At 55.1% G+C, this 13,506-nt stretch overlaps 3 protein-coding genes across 3 annotated transcripts; 1 reads left to right on the top strand and 2 right to left on the bottom strand.

Moving 5' to 3' along the window:
• Nucleotides 1–3,537: 3,537 nt before the first annotated feature.
• Nucleotides 3,538–4,912, bottom strand: int-6 (Eukaryotic translation initiation factor 3 subunit E; the record flags this gene model as incomplete). Its single annotated transcript, XM_032024923.1, has 2 exons — nucleotides 3,538–4,455; nucleotides 4,514–4,912. 2 exons carry the CDS (start codon nucleotides 4,910–4,912, stop codon nucleotides 3,538–3,540), a joined length of 1,317 nt encoding a protein of 438 aa, XP_031878496.1.
• A 510-nt stretch (nucleotides 4,913–5,422) lies between these two features.
• On the top strand, nucleotides 5,423–5,891 carry CGGC5_v014112 (mitochondrial 54S ribosomal protein mL49; the record flags this gene model as incomplete). The annotated part of the gene is made up of 2 exons (XM_032024922.1): nucleotides 5,423–5,731; nucleotides 5,799–5,891. The coding sequence occupies 2 exons, from the start codon at nucleotides 5,423–5,425 to the stop codon at nucleotides 5,889–5,891; spliced, it is 402 nt and encodes a 133-aa protein (XP_031878491.1).
• A 573-nt stretch (nucleotides 5,892–6,464) lies between these two features.
• On the bottom strand, nucleotides 6,465–9,734 carry sol1-0 (SWI/SNF chromatin-remodeling complex subunit sol1; the record flags this gene model as incomplete). The annotated part of the gene is made up of 1 exon (XM_066153036.1): nucleotides 6,465–9,734. The coding sequence occupies one exon, from the start codon at nucleotides 9,732–9,734 to the stop codon at nucleotides 6,465–6,467; it is 3,270 nt and encodes a 1,089-aa protein (XP_066007577.1).
• Nucleotides 9,735–13,506: the final 3,772 nt, after the last annotated feature.

Below are 13,506 nucleotides of genomic sequence, written 5' to 3'. Positions count from 1 at the left end.
GAAGAGTTGCATTGTGTGCTGCATGAGTGTATCTTCAATCCCGCACTCCTTGCAGCCTTTTATCGTGATCGATATCTAATTCCATAATCCTCAAGGGCCATCGTCGTCGTCAAAAATTACCAAACCCGTTGCATATTTCGCGGTCATTAAAATAGAGTCCCGCCATCTGATCTTGGAATCCTCACCACAATGTACGTGTTGCTCGACGTCTTTGCTCGTTCATGATGAAGCCCTTATCATCGAAACTTGGAGCAGAGGCATGTATTGCAGGATAATTCACACGAACAGCCTTACTTTGCCGGCCGTCATCCTTGTCTTCCACGCGTCGTTCCATCCCAAGTCCCCCCGAAATACCCCATCAACAATAGAAAACGTTCTCATCCCGCCTCTGGATCTCAGGAGAACGTCTCACCAAAACATCACATCCACGTCCAAGGATATGACCGCAGACAGCTTACTATCGCCATCCCGCCATCTCCTGGAAAAAGAACTATCTTTCTGTTGATTAAGATTCCGATCTCCCTCAGGGCACCGGCCTTATATCTCTACAGACCTTTTCATCTGCGAACAAACCTGTACTTCCAGCTCTGGGGCGTGTCAAGACGATTTAAGGAGGCCAACGACGCTAAAACCAACATTGATATTATGCACAGAATTGATTGAAGCTGGGACAGGATTGATGGCGAACTGAGTATCTGGGGCATCTAAACCAAGAAAACTCTGATGGAAACTCTACAGACCGTAGTTACAAACACAACAGTGAAGGCTTCCTCTCGTCCAACATATTCGTCGCCATATTCATGTCAAATACCCAAAGTAGCAGGTTGTTCGCAGCAGAGAGGCAAGGGGCTGGGTGTACCTTATACCATCTTGGTTGACCGACTGAGACAGGGTTTGAGCCACTATTAGCATAGAACCTTGTTGGATCCTCGAGTCATTTGCTTGATTCCGGGTTCAGCTGCATTATGCGTGACTTCTCAACGTAACGATGATTTTCAGGATGCGCTTTATACGTCACGGAGGGGCCTTCAATCGCAGCCAGCTGCGATATAAAAGGGATCCCTAAATTGGAAAGCATCACAACCTCATGCCGCAATTGAACACCTGGAGCGAAAGAATTGGTATCAACGGACTGTATTCTGTACTGTCCATCCGAGCTCCAGCCCGAAGTCAACGACGTCAGATAGGGCGAAGAAAGCTCCAACGACCAGAAGCACAAGTTCGCCATCTCTCTTACTCGCTGTGTGGATATTCGTCCCAAAATACACCAGAGCCAAACTTGAGAGTCGTGGGCCTCCACTTCAGGCATAAAGCAATGACCATCGCAATTCAGGTTGCCTCGTAGTGAACCACGTGAGAACATGCCACATCCTCTGCAGATCATCACTTACAGCCAACGAATTGCGGCCGACGAGGGTATACCTCTTGGTGAGTGGCTATTAGTGAGTGGTCGTCGACATACACCCACACTGTTGTCTATATATAAGATGAGCTGCACCACTTTACCCCTTTGGAATCAAGATAATGAATCTTCTGATCAGATTGCGTTGAGTCTGGAGACAGTATAACAGCTGGTGTTTCGGTCGTCATCAGACCGTCCGTTGAGCTTCTTCCCGTCATGGGCTTCGTCGAAGATCATGCGCTCCCAGTGTCGCTCGTAACCGGGGATGAACTGGACGTGGCGCCATAGAGGAATGACAGCAAACGGGCGTTTATCAGAACTCTTTATCAGAACTCTTATGGGTGTTCTTCATCGTCTATGTTGCTTTCGGGGTATTCAGGATGGATCTACTGAGAATAGAAGATGATGTTTTTTGACATAGAGGATGATGTGGTCTGGATACGTGTGTGTTGTGTGTAGCTTGCATCATGTCATCACATGTAATGTCAACCTGCTCCTGCGCGAAAAGTCCAACTCCAAGCACATGATCAGTGGCACCATCTTGCTGAACCACCTGCGTGACCTGGTCAATCCTCTCAGGCTCCTATGGACCAATGTTTGGTACAATGCGAGTCGCGGTGGGACCTCAGCCTGGTTTCCAGCTTCACAGTCAACGTCAGCTGAAGCTTGCCACGGCTGGGGATAAGATGAATCACCCACTACCCATTGTCCTTGATTCCTTGATTCTTTGATTCTGCAGTTTGAAATATACCCAGACGCAGAGTTTTATATAACAAGTAGCCTTTGGCTTCGAGAGGAAACCTGCACTTCCTGTACTGAGGCATATTAAGACTATTTAAGAGAGATGGCAGTAGGCGGCATGCTACACAGTCCAAGGGACAATGCGTCCCAGTTCTTCGAGAACGGCCCAACCGCAAGGTTCTAAATCTTCGAGATGTCTATCAGACACGCTGCCCTCTCAATAATGATATCTCTCCAACCAGCAGCAAGACCTAAAGCGTTCTCTCGTCCAGCCAGGTCATGATCTTATTCATACCTGGATATCCGTAATCATAGCCCCAGTGAGCTGAGAAAACCAGCGCATCACGTAGGTAAATTACCTTGCGGCAGACCATGCGAAAGCCCGACTGAATCAGCATCGAAACTGCCTGCCTCAATTCGATAGCATCCAAAAGCCAAGCGTCGTGCGCATTGCCGCCTCGAACCACCATAACTCCGAGGCTAGATAGCTTCTGTTTTATACTTCAGCATATGGAGCTTAGACACAGGGCCGGATGGGGTATAAAGTCTCGGTCTAGGGGACTCTCGAAAGTTTAAGCGGCAACGGAGAGCAAATGAGTGCTTTGACTATGTGTTGGAGATTCGTTCTCCATTTGAGCTTCAATCCCGAGTCGACAACAACACACAAGCAGGCTGAGGATGGGCATGTAGGTCATCGTTCGTCATTAGTACTTACCTCCGATTATTCAGAGTCCAATACACCATACTATGTGAGAGGATCACCGGGCCTCGCAGGAGTCGCAACAACTCAAAGCCGGAAGATGCAGCTTGCAACCCACACAAGGCGGTAAAACGCTGCTAGCCATGGAAACTCGCGATGGCGAATGGATTCTGGGTTGCGGAACAACTCCTCTCCCATGGGCACATTTAAATAGTTCACATCACAAGACAGAAGAAACTTCATAACTGTAAACATTTCCATAAAGCAGCAAAAGGGCAAGCGAGGAACGCACCTTCCCCTTTCCTGCCTCCCCACTGCCCATTTCGTAGCTGCTGCTGCTGCTGACCCCCTTTAGGATAAAGAGTAAAAAGATACCCCGTTTTTGCCCTGAAAACGCCGTGCCAATGCAAAAAGAAGCCTTTCGGGGGGGACAAATATCTTTTGCTTCAAACCACGAGACAAGCCAGCCTTACTCAATCCATGAAGCTAGTTGCCCCCTACCTCTCCGGCCGGGCTCGGTTGGCTTCTTTGCATGCGGTCTATCGTTAAAAAAAGAAGAACCTGGCCTGGCATCCTTTCCTTTTTGTTTGCATCGTAGTAGTTCTTCTCTTCCCCCACCTATATCCTCCCCCCTTTGTAGAGTTTCATTCATTATCCCAACCGTATCCTTTTTACACAACCACACGCCTGCCTCTCAAGACTTGGACACCGCGGCGGTGAGGACCTGGGTCCTGAAGAAGCCGCCCTTGGTCTTCTCAATGACCTGCTGGTAGACGTTGTTGGGCGGGTGGTTCATGATGACGGTGCCCTCCTGGCTGTCGATCTTGGCGTCGAGGCGGGTCTCGCGGATGAGGTTGACGATCCACTTCTCGCCGTCGTCGGGGTTGAGGCCGAGCTTGGCGGACAGGTCGCGGATGTTCATGCGGCTGAAGATCTTGCAGTAGCTCTCGCAGATGAGGTGGCGCGCGGCGTCCACGAACGCGTCGGAGGAGCTCATGAGGAAGAAGTCGGCGCGGCAGACCTCCTCGGCCTTGCGCAGGGCCTCGCGGGCGGCGTTGAAGTCGTGCGCGACGTACAGCGCCGAGACGAACTCGGTGATGGGGTCGCTGTACTCGTAGGCCTCCTGGCGGACGTAGCGGATGACGTCCTTCATCTGCTTCTGGTGCAGGGAGGAGTTGCGGGAGCGGGAGCGGCCGGTGATGACGGCGGCGATGAGGTAGCGCAGGACCCAGGGGCACGAGGTCTGGATGGTGTTGATATAGGCGGCGGAGAAGAAGAGGTCGAGGACGGCCTCGCGGGCGCCGTCGTGGTTGAAGAGGGGGAAGAGCGCCCAGTGGACGAGCATGGTGCGGTGGTCGAGCTGCGCGCGCGGGTTGTTGTAGAGCTTGGAGTCGATGCCCTCCTTGACCTTGAGGATCTCCTCGACGGAGGCGTCCCAGTTGGTCGTGAGGATCTCGGAGGCGAGCTTACCCCAGGTGGCCGAGGAGACGCGGTCGTTGTCGGTGGAGAGGACGCGGAACTGGTAGAGGAGCTCGGCGGCGGCGCCGTAGTTGCCGCAGCGGAACTGGAACTGGCCGAACTCGTAGAGGGCGTTGACCATCTCGATGGTGACCTGAAAAGCGTGTGTCAGCTTACTGATTTCCGTCGGCACAGACCAGAAACAAACTCACATCGTGGTCCTTCTTAAGGAACTCCAAGTTGGCAACCTTGTCGCTGCGCAGCGCGCCGACGACGTCCTCACGGGTCAGAAGCTCCGAGATCTTGGCCGTGTCGGCCTCGTACTTCTCAAGCTGGGCAATGACCTCGTTGCGCTTCTTGGTGTACTCGGCGGGGGGCTCGCTACCGCCGTTGAGGTCCTGGTAGAGCTGGGCGACGTAGTCGGCCATGTTGGTGTCCTCGAGCAGCTTGATCTTGCCGGCGAGGATCTTGCGCGCCTTGTCGTCGTCGCCCTTCTCCTCGGCGCGGCCGGCCTCGAACTCGATCAGGGGGAAGACCAGGTGGCGGGACAGCTGGGACGCGAGCTTGGGCAGGATGCTCTCGCCGTCGAGGGCGGCGTAGACTTCCTCCATGATGGGCAAGATTGTTTGTGAGGGGTGTTTCGGGTTCGGTTGAGGGAAGATGGACAAATCGGTGCGGAAGACGAGTGACGTCGTCGGGATCGTGGTCGGAGGCGGGGGGAGGGAGGTGTCGCGGTTCGGCCGTCCTTTCGCAAGTCGCACGTTATTTTTTGCTCAGATTTGTTTTCTCCGGCTGAGGGGCAGGCTCAGAAGAGTTTTGGCCATTTTCGCCAAAGGCAAGAATTGGTGGGGGGTTTTGCGGCGTGCCGTGGTTTTGCCGGGCCGCCTAATTCACTCAGACCTGGACCGTGCGTCTTCTTCCTCCCGTGAGGTCCCTGATTAGGTAAGGCAGGATGGGGGACACGGACCAGGGACGTGGATTGTGCCGAGCTTCAACCGGCGCGAATCCCTTCGCCGGAAACCTCTAATGCTGAAGCTGTTGTCGACGGCCAGCCAAGGACCCCTCCACGACAACGACGACAACCCTCCTTCCGGCACCGATCCGCTCGCCCTGCCGCAAATATGAACTGCACAACTCTCAGAACGGCCTTCGCCAGGCCAGCTACCTTCCTCCCCAGATCCGCCATTCTCCCCACCGTCCGATTCTCCTCCACAGCGACACCCGTCTCAAAACCGTACCTGATCAACCTGACGGCCTCCAACTCCTTCCCCGTCTACAGGGACGACAAGGCCGCCGGATCCAGCAAGCGCACAGTTATCAAGAAGATCGAGGGCGACCGCAAGGCCCTGATCACAGACGTGTCCGCAGCGCTCAAGGTTCCCAAGGAGAACTTCAGAATCAACCCCGTAACACAGCACGTTGAGATCAAGGTCCGTAGATCCCAATCGCCGTGGTGAAATTATGAAAACATGGGGCATGCGCTGACTTGCATACCAGGGCCATCACACGACAGAAATCAAGGAGTTTCTCGCAACCACATTCGGCAACCCGAAGATCGCCAAGACGACACCAACGGAGGTCAAGGCATGAGGCCTGGGAATAGCGTGACGAGGCTGCGCTGCAGCTTGTATATCAATCGTTGTAGCATACTGGCGGAAGACAAAAAAGCAAGAAATGCTGGGCCGTCGCTGGCACATCTGGGCCGAGAAGTACCGTAGTGAGCTAGACTGAAGGACAAATGTATTGTAACCCACTCAGGCGGGAGAGGGAATTCATGATAAAATATCCCACAACCGTATGACTACATGCGTTCAGGAAGAGTATTGAATCTCGACAGGTAGTCTCACAATGTGACAATAGTGGAGGTATTCTTGCATTGTCGCGTCATTTGTACACCTATGAAAGAATGGCTCCCGTCAAGCATCCTCGCTCCAAGCCCCCAATAAACTCCCATCAAATTCCTTCTCTTTTTTTAGTTACACTCTTATACACGATCCACACCACCGCAGGATGTGTGCCTGTCCCATGGCAACACAAGGCTTGGATAAACCCTCCCACTCAGGGTCCATCTGGTATCAGTGAAGCTCCCCCAAACAAAACGCACTCCCCGACTCCGTTTCTATGCCATGCACAATCCTAAAAGTCGTAACACCAGAAAGTCTATCAATCCAACGCTGCGTACGTCGATAGGTTCTTGATCACACCATCCTTGGTCCACTCGGGTGACCGCATGAGCATCATCTTGAAGACGGACTCCTCTGACGGCAACACGTCGGCAGGAAGGCTAGACTTGGGATCGTTAGGGTCCCGAGCCTTTTCGGCCAACCGCCGCAGCGTTGAAATGCCGCAGGTGGCAATGTATACCAGCCCATTATCTCGACCAGCGGGATCGCCTTGGCCGTTTCGCGTCTGCCATGGCTGCTCGAACTGGGCGCCGAGTACCTGCACAAAGTGGTACAAGCTCTGTGCGAATCCATTTCCGCTTGTGAGCCACGCCTTCGCGATACCCGTCTCGTGACCCGGCGCAAGGGATGCGATAATATCGGCAGCCAGAAGACCCTGCATGAGCCAGGGCTTGCGGTCCTCGATCAGTCTGAAAAACTTTTCCGGGGCCTCCACATGTGCCACAGCAGACTCAGGTGTCTGGATGGGGATGACGGTCGTCGAAAGCGCAAATGCCCGTGTCAGTAGGTCGAATGGTGGATTGCTACTAGCGTCCATCGCAAAAATCGTCTTGTAATGCGTGCGATTCGGCTCATCTCTTGCCAGGAACCTGGCCAACGCATCCACGGCGTGGAAGGTGTAGGTGTGGACACCAGGCTGGTAAGGAGGGAAGTACATCTTATCTTCTACCACCGTCGGGCCAGGTGCGGGAGCGAAGGCCAGAAGGAAATGCAGCAAGCACAGAGCTTGTTCGCGACCGGGAATCTCGACCGCACCCGCGATGTTGGACAGCAGGATGATGGCATCCTTCATGAACTCGAGAGTGTTTGCGTTCGTTCGGAAAAGCATGCTGCGCGTGCCCAAGTATCGAATGGTGGCGCACAGGAATTTGATGACGAGCTCGTCGCCAAGCACCATGTGATTCTCGTTGGCAGCCTCCGGGAAGGACAGATTACGAAGAATCGTGATGACACAGGAGAAACGATCAACGGCTCGGTCAAGCTCGTACTCTGGCGACCCGAACTTCGGCAACTCCTTGACGCCCATCTTCTCGGTCCAGGATGCACGTGCAACGTCCTCGTACGGTGTAAGCTGGATATCCGACGACAACTCTTCCGTGTTTTCCACCAGAAAATCCAACTGTTCCTCCGCACACTCTAGCAAAGCTTCAATAAGCTCCTCGCAGTACTTCAGATGGATATGCAGGGCCTGATGTTGGGTTGCCGTCACCGTTGCCAAGGTGTCCAATGCGAGGCGAACCTCACCGTGGATACCAGACTCCAAGCTGCGGGTAAGGGCGTGCAAGTCCACGTAGCCAAGCTCATATGGCGGCGGAATATCGGGTTTCAACGCCTGGAGCTCTAACCCCTTCAGATCGAAAGCGCGAACGTTGATCCCACCATAAGCCTCCAACGGTCGGGCACTTGGAGTGTACTCGTCGGATTCTTGAGCGAGACGCAGCATGCGGGGCTTGATCGAAGCAGCCATTGGGTTCTGTTCCATAACGGGAGGGGCGGGCATCGGCATACCACCGCCCTTTACGGAGGCGGGAGACGCTGCGGGGAAGTTGGGATGACCAGGCGTCGGCTCGACGCTTCGCGACAGGCTGTTACGCGCATGGCCTGGCGGCACGTTTGCTGGTGTCTGTTGTCCTGGCGGTTGAGGAGTCTGGAAACCATTCACAGCAGGAGGCTGACCACTGAACGACCCTTGCTTAACGGGAGTCTGGGCTTGCGGAAGCATGTTCGGCTGGCCTTGCGGCATCATCTGTTGCTGGGGCATCTGGCCTTGGGGAGACATCTGCTTGGTTGGAGTTCCCTGAGGTTGCTGACCAGGCATGGGCTGGTTGGGCATGCCCTGCTGCTGTTGTTGCATCATACGTTGCCTATTTGTCTGAGCATGCCAAGCCTCTTCAAACCTCAGCAAGTTCCTTTCGTAAATCTCCTTCATCATGTGAGGCGCCTGAGGTATTTGTCCGGGGTGAAATCCGATTTGATTGGAGACGTTTGGCCATTGGTTGCCAGCAGTGGTAGGTTTATATCCACCTTTGGCTTGAACAGCTTGGAAAAGCGTCAACAAACTAACCGGACGGTTTCCGATGGCAGGGTTCGGGTCAAACTGAAGGCCTTTAGCCGTCATGAACGTTGTGAGACTCTTCATAAACTGGTCGGGATCGGTTCGGGGCATCGGGCGCTGCTGCTGCGGTTGCTGCTGAGGACGCATCGCGCCTGGGGGCATCTGGCCGTTCGGCATTGGCATAGGCTGCTTGGGCATCATGCCACGACCCTGAGCCATGCTCTGGGCCTGCATCTGAGCCGCCATCTGCATATTCTGCATGTTTTGCATGTTCTGCATATTCTGCATATTTTGCATGCCCTGGATATTGCCTTGCTGTAACTGTTTTTGAAGACGGGCCTGGTACGCGGCCATTTGTTGCTGTTCCATCGCATTTCGTGGCTGCATGTTGGGCGGCAGCATCTGATTCGGCATCTGTCCCATGTGTTGTGGCATCTGTCCCATTTGCTGGGGCATCATCCCTCCTGCCATCGCGTTCGGATTAGGAGAGGGTCTCGCCGGGGACTGTTGCGTCGGCGTGAAGTTGGGATTGAAGCCCGGGGGCATGTTCGGGTTCTGCATGTAGTGATTCGGTTGAGGCGTACCATGTTCGGATGGATTCGGCGATGCTTGGGGAGCAAACTGTTGCGCGCCGGGCGAGAATGGATGAGGTGACGCGGTCGCGACCCTTTGAGGAACGCTACCGGGCCTCAACTGGTTTGCCATTATCGGGGATGGCGTCGCATTCGCGGAGCCATTCTGGAGATGAGGATACGGCGATGGCTGACTTTGACCTTGTTGAGACATGGCGCCTTGATAACCGGGGAAGGTCTGGGGCGTCTCGGAGCGCGACGTCGGCAGCATGCCCGGATTTTGTCGCGGTGAGCCGGCGAGGCTGTCTTCGCGAGGACGGGGTCGTTTCGAGGGGATCACTTGGTTTGTTTGATAGGCGGGATTCTGGAAAGACGATGGCGAAGCGTTGCGCATCTGGCCATTTTGCATGGCAGCCATCTGCTGCTGCTGTTGCTGGACCTGGTGCTGCTGGGCTTGCTGCGCCTGCTGGGGATTGGCGAACTGGGCCGGGTTGAAATGGGCCGGGTTGCCCATGAAGGCAGAGGGATCCATCATGGCTCCGGCGGCATTGGGATCGTTCATGTGAGGGAAGCCGTTGCCATTATGGTTGGGGACCGAGGCTTCGTTCATCCAGGTGCTCATGGCTGTGGTCGGCTTTCGCGACCCATCGAGCGATTACTTGGAAAGTCAGCGACAAGGACTCAATAGGCCAAAGTCCATTGAGATGGAGCAACGGATGATCGTGATGGGAAGTGGCACGGCGGTAGGCTCTGTCGCGATGCAGACTTGGTCGCGCGCGTCGCGGTTGTGTGTGGTAGACGTGGACGTGGTGGCCTTGGAGCGTGGTGCGTTGTGCTGGGGGGAGCGAGCGAACGAGTAGCGGGTGTGTGTGGGAAATCAGCAGTGGAGCGGCCGCTTTTGGCTGGAGTGCTCTGTGCTGGGGCGGGCTGGTGGCAGCCGTCGGGCTTGGGGGAAGGAGGAGGACCGGGCTGTGTGCCTGGGCCTTGCACTTGCCTTCGGGGGAGCGACGACGGGGGGAAGGCGCGAGTGAGTTGAGCAGGCGGCGGCAGGAGTGGGCAGCGAGGGAAGGAAGGCGGCGAGTAAGAGAGAAAAAAAAAAAAAAAAATTACGTAGGGGAAATAAAGGAAGGAGAGACAGGGCACCCAAGAAAGAGCGCGACACAGGCCAAGGCAGGCACTATCGAGGTTTGCCAACGCCAGCGACTCGCGTCGTCTCGCCGGGAAACGTTTTGTTTCCTTTCCTCTCGTCCCAATGCGACAGGCTACCTGCTTATTTGGGGATGGGGAAAAGAGTGCAGAGAGAAATAAGGAAGGAAATGGCAGGCAAGTGGGTGATGAAGCAAATGCCTGCCTGCAGTGCAGCAATCGCGAACGTCGCGCATCCACAATAGCAAGCATCAACTTCACCAGCCACCAGCCATCAAAAGACGGCGCGGCATCATCAAAAGCAGCTCACGAGATAATTAGAATAGAACTTACAACTTTATCGGCGGCCCGGGGGTGATCGGGATGGGGGTGCGAGGATTGAAAAAAAGGGTACGACTTTCGGGGCGGCGGCGGGAGGGAGGCAGGAGCTGCTCGGGTCGGGGCAGCTGGACAGGACGGACAGGAGCAACAACAAAACGAACAGCGGACAGAGAAAGGGCAGACCGATGGGGACCGGCCAGCAATAGGCAATCAGAGAGGCTGAACGAAGGGTGGTCCGGCTTGGTCTTACCTAAGGCTAGGTAAGGTATCCGTAGAGTGAGTGGAAAGTCTCTAAAACGCAACGCAGGAATCGCGCTCAATGTGCGCGCTGCTGCAGCTGGATCTGGAGTCGGGTTTGGGGGAGGGTGCCGGTGGATGAACGGGAATCGGGCGAGTCTTTCTTGCTGCTGGGAACGACTCGCCAAAATCGCCCTCTGTCCCTGATTCTGCCGCTTGATTGGTTTCAGAGCTTGCTCCGCGAAAATGCTCCCAGACGCGCCACCTGGCTGTTTCTGGTTAGACTCGCTTGGACCTCGTGTAGCCGAGAGCCGGAAGAAGCCGATGGCCAATGAGCTGCGAGTGTTAGCACTGCAATAGGAAGCAATGGATGATCCGTTAGTGACATGCAGCACATCGCTCCCATCACTACCAGATTGGGCTCCACCCCTTAGCAGTAGCATATTAGTGGTGTGCCTGCTCGGTCCAGCCTCCTGTGCGGCGTCTGCGTGCTCCCATGCGTTCAGTCGTGGGTGACTGTATTGGTGACCATCCATTTGGTCTCGTTGGGGAATCTTTACGATGTCGTTGCCGCACCCAAATGAGGTTTTCGTATCCCACGGTTGGCCTCAATCCGTCGCGTTCTCTTTGCTGATCTTCGAATCCGACGCATGACGATGACCCTGCCGTTCCCCGAAGTATTGCCGTTTGACACCGTCCATTCCTTATGCTCGGTGACCGCCCCTCCCATGGCCTTTCCGAGAGGCCATTCAGCTTGTCTGATGCTGCCACGCAGTTCATGTCGATCCCCGTTGTCATTCCTCTTCACCCCTGCCTGCAGCAAACACCAGAAAGCCACGAAACAGCACAGAGCCAAGAGATCTGCGAGTCAGTGATACGGCTGCGCAAGAGAGCGCCATAGCCAGATGGAAATGATGTAGCAAAATAGAAAGATGCCCGACGTACGACGATCTCGCTCGGTTGTTCTCACGGGTGGCTTCAAGCACTCGCTTGAAGAGTAAGGCGCCGTCCTCGGACTCGGCTGAGAATGCTGAAGGAGATGCTCGCCGCTTGGTGAGTGTTGAGTTCGATAACGATATACAAGGGCAACGATGCTCGGACAGAGAACAGTAGACGTCCGCATGGGTGTCGACTGCGTGCTGGGCGGAGAGTACGAAATGATGCTGTCGCGATGGATGCTGATCCGATATGGCTGACGTCGTACGAGGTATGACAGAATGATGCCAGTATGCAAAGCTCGTGCCGAGATGTCGTTGGGCGGCAGGCAAGGCATCGGACTGAGTGTCGATGATCCGATGCAGACCGCGGCGATGCGAGGTTGGCAGCTCGTCACACCAACAGACCAACGTGATGTGATGGTGGCCCTGAGAATCCCAATCACAACCGCAGGGGTGGTAGACACGACCATCGGTGTAAGCGGGGGGTCCTGGCTTGGTCGGGATAAACTGCTTGAGGCTGCGCAAGTGATAAAGTGTCTGGTAGCAGTCGAAAATTCGAGGGCATAACAGACGAATTGCCGCCCGTTTCTGGCTGTCCTCGTGCAAGCGATAAAAGCTGCATCTGAGTACTGCCGCTGTCGTTCGTTATCCATGGTTGATTGCTGCAGGATGCCCCGCCAATGAAGCCCAAAAGACGCCAATGCGGTAAAGGCGCATCCTTCCCAGTAACATGGCTCAGGTCGAGGCGGGCCACCCACCAGTCCAAACCGCCCAACCCCGGTGTCAACAATGACCAACCAGCCGTCATCAGAAGCGTCAACGCTGCCAGGGGACCTTGGGAGATGTCTCAACCCCTCCCAGCAGGCTCAAATCGAGACAAAGACAGCCGTAAAATGCTGGGACTTTTTTCGATGGAAAAACCAGATCGTACCGTGGAAAGGCACAGGTAGGGTCCGGGCTGTTCTCAGGGTTTGTTTCGTCATTTGTTGGCGGGATCCCATGTCTGGCGTGGTTTGGCTAGGCCCGGTGCCGGGCCCGTCATGGTAATGGCCCGCATGGCTGGTCCTGGAAGTGTCTCTGCTCGTGCCTGCGCTTTCGCGCTGCTTTGGTGCCCTTTTTGGCGCCTTCTGGTGCTTTAGTTTTTCGGCCGGGATCGGGCGTGAATTTGGCTCGCACCAGGTTGATTTTCTTGTGTTGTTTGTTCGTGTGGTCGAAGTAACAAAGTGGCTTGAGGTGATGGCAGACGGTCTGGCCAGTGGCCGTAACTGAGGGATGGAGACTGTGGCCAGAGACGGCAGACACCCTTGTCGACCCCGTCCGTGGAGTGGCCCCAGCCAGCCAGCCAGCCAGGACTGTTTCGACCCTTTGTGGAGGGAGTCTGCCCTCTCTGCGCGCCCTCCGGGTCGGCGGGCTCATGGGAATGCGAGAATTCTGGAAGAATCTCGTTCAATCCGGGAATGATTCGTCTGTCGCCATGGTGGTCATTTTTGAGGCTCAATCGTGCTGGTTTTGGTGTTGAACGGATCGAGGTCGGCCTGTGACTTATACGTGCCCGACGGTGGAAAAACGGTGGTGAGGGCCAGTTGGAGGTACCGTTTCCAGGTCAGTGGAATCCAGAGAGGGCGACAGGTAGAGCCGCGAATACGCAGCAACGCAGATGAGAGCAGCTCGAAAGACGACAAACAGCGAGAAAAGGACGAGCAGAGGCGGCAGGAAGGTGAGGGAAAAAAGTGAGAGAAAGAGGAGAGGAAC

The sequence above is a fragment of the Colletotrichum fructicola genome (genome assembly GCF_000319635.2).
Source record: "Colletotrichum fructicola Nara gc5 chromosome Unknown KSG_Nara_v1_contig08, whole genome shotgun sequence".
Taxonomy (NCBI): Eukaryota; Fungi; Ascomycota; class Sordariomycetes; order Glomerellales; family Glomerellaceae; genus Colletotrichum; species Colletotrichum fructicola.
Note: the sequence above shows the minus strand (reverse complement) of the source record. Positions and strands in the feature narration are given on the sequence as shown.